The following is a 7,240-nucleotide window of genomic DNA, read 5'->3' on the forward strand; positions in this document are numbered from 1 at the left end:
AATCTTGGCTATTCTTCTGTGCTGTTCATAATTTTTAGTGTGTTAAAATATGTTCTTCTCTTAGAAGGCTGGACATTTATACACTTATATTTTTGTTTGCTGGTTTGAAGCGCGCAGCAACAGTCTGGTTGCTAGAAATCATGAGATTAGCCTTCATGAGATCAACACTCTTGATTGGGATGAGCTTCTAGTAGAAGCAGATATAAGCAACCAGCCTTCACCAACAGAAGGTACTTGAGCTTGACCTTTCTAAATTCACATCTTCCCAAAAACAAAAGAGAATATATCTACTTGTTGTGAAAAGGGAGGGATGAGTTGTTGCTGAAAATCATTTGAACTGTTCTTTGCAGACGATGTGTTATACTTCACTGAACAGCTCCAAACTGCGCCTATGGGATCTGCACAGCAAGTGAGTGAAATTGATTTTTCAAGCCTGCAAGTGGCTTTACCTTTCTTGCGGTTCACCATTTTGCCGCCTTGTTTATTGTGCAGGGAAATCACCATGCACTCTACAACGGATCAACGGATATACCATCATATCTCGGTCTTGGGGACCCTGTTTATCAAAATAACAGTCCATGTGGCGCCCGAGAATTTTCTAGTCAGCACTTGCACTGTGTAGTAGATCCAAATCAACAGACAAGGGATTCCAGTGCAGCAGTTGCTAATGAACAGGGTGATGCTCTGCTTAATAACGGTTATGGAAGTCAGGAAAGTTTTGGAAAATGGGTACACAACTTCATAAGTGACTCTCCTGGTTCAGTGGACGATCCTTCCCTTGAAGCTGTATATACACCTGGACAGGAATCATCTGCTCCTCCTGCTGTATTTCATCCCCAGTCTAACATACCGGATCAAATATTCAACATCACTGATGTTTCACCTGCCTGGGCCTACTCGACAGAGAAAACAAAGGTTTCTACGAACTTCTTTCCAATATACCCTTTTCTATCGTGTCACCATTGGTTAGTCCTATAACTGAATCTAACCATTTGCATGTTGATCTTGCAGATTCTTGTAACTGGGTTCTTTCACGACAGCTTCCAACATTTTGGAAGATCAAACCTCTTCTGCATTTGTGGAGAGGTGCGTGTCCCCGCAGAATTTCTCCAGATGGGTGTATATCGTTGCTTCGTTCCCCCTCAATCTCCGGGGATAGTGAACCTTTATCTAAGTGCCGATGGGAGCAAACCAATCAGCCAGTTGTTCAGCTTCGAACACCGCTCAGTTCCAGTTATTGAGAAAGTCGTCCCTCAAGAGGACCAGCTATACAAGTGGGAAGAATTTGAGTTCCAAGTCAGACTAGCTCATCTTCTCTTCACCTCTTCGAACAAAATCAGCGTTTTCTCTAGCAAAATCTCACCTGATAACCTGCTAGAGGCCAAGAAACTCGCTAGCAGGACTTCCCATCTCTTAAACAGTTGGGCGTATCTAATGAAGTCAATCCAGGCGAATGAGGTGCCCTTTGATCAAGCAAGGGACCATCTCTTTGAGCTTACTCTGAAGAATAGGCTGAAGGAGTGGCTTTTGGAGAAAGTGATCGAAGACCGCAACACGAAGGAGTATGACTCTAAAGGCCTTGGAGTGATCCACCTTTGTGCTGTCCTTGGATACACTTGGTCCATCCTTCTCTTCTCCTGGGCAAATATATCTTTAGATTTCCGTGATAAGCATGGTTGGACCGCTCTTCATTGGGCAGCATACTACGGAAGGTAATATAACATACATCTTTACAGTAACACGAGGTTTTTTGCATATCTCCTTTTTGGTTTTATTAACTTCTTTTCCATGTTGTACTCTTTGATAGGGAGAAAATGGTGGCTGCTCTTCTGTCTGCCGGGGCAAGACCTAACTTGGTGACAGACCCGACTAAGGAATACCTCGGCGGCTGCACGGCGGCTGATATTGCACAGCAGAAAGGCTACGAGGGTTTAGCAGCTTTTCTCGCTGAGAAATGTCTTGTAGCACAGTTCAGGGACATGAAAATGGCTGGAAACATCAGTGGTAACCTTGAGGGAATCAAGGCAGAGACGTCAGCAAACCCAGGGCATTCAAATGAAGAGGAGCAGAGCCTGAAGGACACTCTGGCGGCATACAGAACCGCTGCAGAGGCGGCTGCACGGATCCAGGGAGCGTTCAGAGAGCATGAGCTGAAAGTTAGGTCAAAGGCGGTTAGGTTTGCTAGCAAAGAAGAAGAGGCCAAAAACATAATAGCCGCGATGAAGATTCAGCACGCGTTTCGAAATTACGAGACTCGTAGGAAGATTGCAGCCGCTGCTCGGATTCAGTACAGGTTCCAAACATGGAAGATGAGGCGGGAGTTTTTGAACATGCGGAAAAAGGCAATTAAGATCCAGGTAAAATGTTATGTCGCCATGAAAAACTCTGATAGATTACTCTCTGCTGCTTTAGAATGCACTTAAGATGATTTTTTTTTTAATGGTGGTGCAGGCTGTGTTTAGGGGGTTCCAAGTGAGAAGACAGTACCAGAAGATAACATGGTCGGTGGGAGTTCTTGAGAAGGCGATTCTGAGGTGGAGACTCAAGAGAAGAGGATTCAGAGGGCTTCAGGTTAGCCAACCTGAGGCGATGGAAGGGACTGACGTGGTGGAGGATTTCTACAAGACAAGCCAGAAACAAGCAGAGGACAGGCTAGAGAGATCAGTGGTTCGAGTCCAGGCCATGTTCCGGTCCAAGAAGGCTCAGCAAGATTACAGAAGGATGAAACTGGCTCATGAAGAAGCTCAGGTGAAATTACTTTTGCTTCTTTCTATTTTCTTAGTTCAGCTATAAATAATCTTTTTACTTATAAATGTATAACATGTGACACAGCTGGAATATGATGGGATGCAAGAGCTTGATCACATGGCTATGGAGAGCTGAATGTGTGATAGTAAAGATAAGTGTTGTGGAACTGTTAAAGTAAAATTTGTGTAAATGACAAGGGGCAATTTCGACCTTTTCGAAGCTGTTTTCAGAAAAAGTTTCAACGGGGTAATCATGGTAAGATCAAATCCTGGAGCTGGGGAGATTTTGCTTAGAGGCGTCTTGTCATATATTCGGAAGACTGGTGGTTTCTGTAATGCATTATGTAACTTTTGTTAAACAACAATCTAAAATATAATAAGAACAAAAAAAAATGAAACGAACATACTTGAAATCTAGAGTATACATAACGAATGTTGCTGAAGTACAAAACTTTTGTGACATGCTGATCTCGAATTCTTCGTGTTTACACAGCAACTTTTGCACTTTGTGCCGTTGTTGAAGTTGGACTTTGGACCTGAAATAAATAGGTGCCTTCACTGAACTGGTGAGATTATTCCTAATCTTGGTAGCCAGGCTAGTCGCATGGTCTGCCTAGGTCATAACTGACAGCTCAAACCAGTTCTCCAGACTCCAGGGAATACAAAGGAAGCAAGATAGAATCAGAGCCAAGGAGATTATACATAACTTGTTACACAATCATTAACCGGAGATTTTAGAAACCCGGTGTATATCTCTAGGCCCAGCGGGCTTTTATCTATAGTTAAAAAGTTAAGTCCTTAACAACAAGCGCCAGGTTGGGAAAGAGGACGCTGAACAGTTCAAAGGTCAGACTCCGACACGTGTGGAGAAGCAGTACAAGTGTCAAGGGAGTGGCAAATCTCTCTCTCTTCTGTTCCACAACTTCTCCGTGCTTGTTGTGAAGGAGACGTATTACCAAAGAAGCAAAGAAAGATAAGTGATATAGAGAGAAGAAACAAAAAAAATGGACAAGAGTGGAGGAAGAAAGGTGATGGATGAGATAAGGAGCTTTGAGAAGGCAAATTTGTTCGATCTTGGCCATCCTCTTCTCAACCGCATCGCTGATTCTTTCGTCAAAGCCGCCGGTGTAAGTTTTAATATTTCATGTATATTTATATAATATAAGATGGCATATTTGTATTAACATAGCTTAAAATGGATTTAATTATGAAGGTCGGAGCTTTACAAGCTGTGTCTAGGGAAGCTTACTTTACGGTGGTTGATGGTAAAATCTCCATATTAAAAAAAATAAAGTTAATAGTATAAAACTTTATATTTTGATTATGAATCCAGGGGCAGGGTTTGACGCGAGCAACATGGGTCCACCTTCTGAGAATGCCGGCAGCAAGAAACATAGGTTTCCTAATCTCAGAGGTTGGTTAACTATGTTATGACATTGCAATCACGGTATTTTTATTGTTTGATGTGTTTAAATTTTGCAGTGTTTGTAAACTATCATTAGCGTTATGTTTATAGTACTATTTGTTGTTGCATTTTCAGGGGAAAGAAGCAAATCGTTGGATGCATTTGTGAGTTTAATTACAAAATGAACACCAATTTTTCCTATATTTATTTCTGTCCAAAATTCGTCCTCACGTGTATGCGTGTTCTTGTGTCGAAATGTATTTGTGTATTGAGCAAATGCAGAAGACAAAGTATGGTCATAACTCATAAGCTTGTGTTTAGACTTAGTTAACTAAGGCTGGGTCTTGTAATACCGTTTATATTGGTTGGTCTTTAGGTGAAGAACACAGGAAAAGAATCTCTCCAGTGGGGTGAGTTATTACATATATTTATATATGTTAATTTAACCGTTTGGCCTTTCATAGAGGTTATTTGTTTAAGACTTGGAATATTGAGTGATATGGAAATGGCAGGGCTTGCAGCTGGATTATACTCGGGTATAACGTATAGTATGAAGGAGACTCGTGGAGGAGCTCATGACTGGGCGAGTCTAATCACCATTGTCACTTATAAAAAAAGACTAATTTTTCTACCATCATTGTATTGATAATGTGACGTTCTTTAATTAATTTGTAACCATATCTTCATATATCGCAGAGGAATAGCGCCATGGCTGGAGCATTAACAGGAGCGGCGATGGCTATGACGACCTCAGAGAGGACAAGCCATGAGCAAGTGGTTCAGTCTGCTCTTACAGGAGCAGCCATTTCCACTGCTGCTAATCTCCTTTCTAGCGTTTTCTAGATGCACCCATTAAAAGTCTTGTTATTTGCGTTAAGTTTTAGCATAAACATGTCACATGTGTCTTTTTATAAAACTTTTTACGTTATCTGTCAAGACTAGGCTCTCTTAAGCCAGTTATTACATTTCCTTCCCTTTGACTTCTTTTTTTTGCTTGAACTGCTTCAAGTAGAGTAGTCATATCGTTTTGGTATATAAGAGAATAAACCTTATCCTATTTGGATAAAGTTGCAACAGGACCCAGACAAGAAAAAGAATGTCATATAACTTCCACCCGTGAGGTTGCGTCAGATGTTTCTCTGGAAGTATATGCTTGTTTATCTACACAAACTACAATATCAAATAACAAAATAAGGTTTGCAGGAAGTACACATTCATTTCTCGCGCTCATTGATCAGAGACATCTCTATACATTAATTTAAATGAACAACTTTTCCAAAACTATCATAGTTCTACATTTTTTCTAATCAAAATCACAAAATTTATAAAATCTTTTACTACAGAGTGGTCAACGGTTAATGATTTTGTCATGACCCCATGGTAAAATAAATTTAGACGTACACTAGTTTGAATTTAAGAGGTCTTTTAAATTGAAAAGGTCACCAACCTTCTGTTGAAAGTGTCCTTGAACTTTGGTCTTAAAAAAACTAGAACTTTGGAAAATCTAAAGAGTAAAGAAATACAAAAAAGAAACAAAAAGAGTGGAAAAGTAGTTGTAGAAGAACCCCAACAGTTGATCAAAAAAAAAAAGAAGAAGAACCCCAACAAACAATAAATTACCATACTCCATTCTTACGTGTAATTCTATAATTGCACTAAAATTTAATTGTTAATTCAGTTATTTTGTAAGTAATAATATTAAAATAGCTAAATACTATTCTTAAAGAAACTGTTAGAGCATGATTATCCCAAAGATTCCTTTGGGGTCTCTTAATATTTCTTTAATATTTTAAATAGTAAATGTGAAGTTAAGAAACATGGCTAAGAGACCCAAACATTTATATACTCCAATGCATTATTTAGAGGTTTTTTTAAAAAAAATTAACAAGAAAACATGTGAAGGAAGAACAGACAAATGAAAACATCAACGTAGACAAGACAATCCAAGTTATTATCAAACATTCATACATATTCATAGACAGAGAGTGATGAAAGGGGGAAAGAAAGAAACTGATTGAAGGGTGGATTTGCAGTGAGAACACTTGAAGCAAGACTTGTGAAAAGGGACACCATCAGCTGAGAGAAGCTCTATAGGGTACACTTTCTTCTCGCACGCCCTGCATTTCTGCTGCGTTCCTGTAAACGACATTGTTTTTGGCTCTCTAGCTCACTACACAACAAAACAAAACCCTGTCCACATATCAAAACCAAAACACAAAGACAAACCCCATCAGTCCATCAAGCATTCTTAACTTATCGACATTGACAATGCTTAGCTGTTTGCATCAAATGAAGATACTAAAAAAAAACCGACCGTGCATCAAATGATTTGGTGATCAAATTAGAAATTCAGAACAAAAGATTTATTCTTTATACTATAAACGTTGTAAGACGCAGCCGGAGCAAGCACGTTTCTGTTCAGATGCAAGTCATTATCATAAAAAAAAATCACAAAAATAAGAGAAATCATCAATACAGAGCATTAGTGGGTAACTATACCATAAGAAGACGTTCTGTTTAGGCTATTATGATCTTTAGTTTTCTTTTTAGTACGAGACTCAGAAAAAAACGGTTACCTAGTTCGGCCAACAGCTGAGAACTCACCTTGGTGGAGAGATACGAGTCTTGGATAGTGTGACCAATGAGTTCTGGGCTCTCTTCTTAAGATGAGGCATAGCATCAGAGAGAGCATTGATTCAATTGAAACCTACAATACCACAAAGGGTCTCCCTGCTTGAACTTCGACTCATGAGTATTAACAATCAAAAGTGAAGAAGAGAGGAGATGATTCATCTGATGCTGGGAAGCGGACGAAAGATTCGACGGGAAGCAAGAGAGAGCGACGTGTGTCTACAAGACGTCTCTTGTTAAGCGACGTTGCTTAAGATAATTGTCTTTTTTTTCTTTTTTCTTTTAATTCCAGTAACACTAAGATACGGTTAGAGCTGGGAATTTGATTCATTATCCGCGGGCCCCGCCCCGTTTGATCCGCCGCGGGGCGGGTGCGGGTCGAGTGATTTGAAAAAAATTGTTCGCGGGTGCGGGTGCGGGTCGAGTGATTTTAACGCGGGGCGGGTGCGGGTCGACC

At 40.1% G+C, this 7,240-nt stretch overlaps 2 protein-coding genes and 1 long non-coding RNA gene across 3 annotated transcripts; 2 read left to right on the forward strand and 1 right to left on the reverse strand.

The window, feature by feature from the left end:
- Window positions 1-110: 110 nt before the first annotated feature.
- On the forward strand, window positions 111-3,151 carry LOC130507366 (calmodulin-binding transcription activator 5-like; the record flags this gene model as incomplete). The annotated part of the gene is given in 7 exon segments (XM_057002083.1): window positions 111-230; window positions 351-409; window positions 493-915; window positions 1,012-1,712; window positions 1,808-2,357; window positions 2,452-2,748; window positions 2,833-3,151. Coding segments are annotated over 7 exon segments (2,201 nt in total), but the record flags the coding sequence as incomplete, so codon positions are not given.
- A 138-nt stretch (window positions 3,152-3,289) lies between these two features.
- On the forward strand, window positions 3,290-5,135 carry LOC130494794 (outer envelope pore protein 16-2, chloroplastic). Its single transcript, XM_057002084.1, has 7 exons — window positions 3,290-3,874; window positions 3,961-4,012; window positions 4,081-4,161; window positions 4,288-4,316; window positions 4,529-4,562; window positions 4,665-4,735; window positions 4,849-5,135. The coding sequence occupies exons 1-7, from the start codon at window positions 3,752-3,754 to the stop codon at window positions 4,993-4,995; spliced, it is 537 nt and encodes a 178-aa protein (XP_056858064.1). The 5' UTR covers window positions 3,290-3,751; the 3' UTR covers window positions 4,996-5,135.
- An 833-nt stretch (window positions 5,136-5,968) lies between these two features.
- Window positions 5,969-7,086, reverse strand: LOC130507365 (uncharacterized). Its single transcript, XR_008942297.1, has 2 exons — window positions 6,757-7,086; window positions 5,969-6,342 (listed from the first exon to the last, which is right to left on the reverse strand). It is a non-coding gene; the product is annotated as an uncharacterized LOC130507365 (long non-coding RNA).
- Between the last annotated feature and the right edge of the window lie 154 nt (window positions 7,087-7,240).

Source organism: Raphanus sativus, unplaced genomic scaffold, assembly GCF_000801105.2.
Source record: "Raphanus sativus cultivar WK10039 unplaced genomic scaffold, ASM80110v3 Scaffold4401, whole genome shotgun sequence".
Classification (NCBI taxonomy): domain Eukaryota; kingdom Viridiplantae; phylum Streptophyta; class Magnoliopsida; order Brassicales; family Brassicaceae; genus Raphanus; species Raphanus sativus.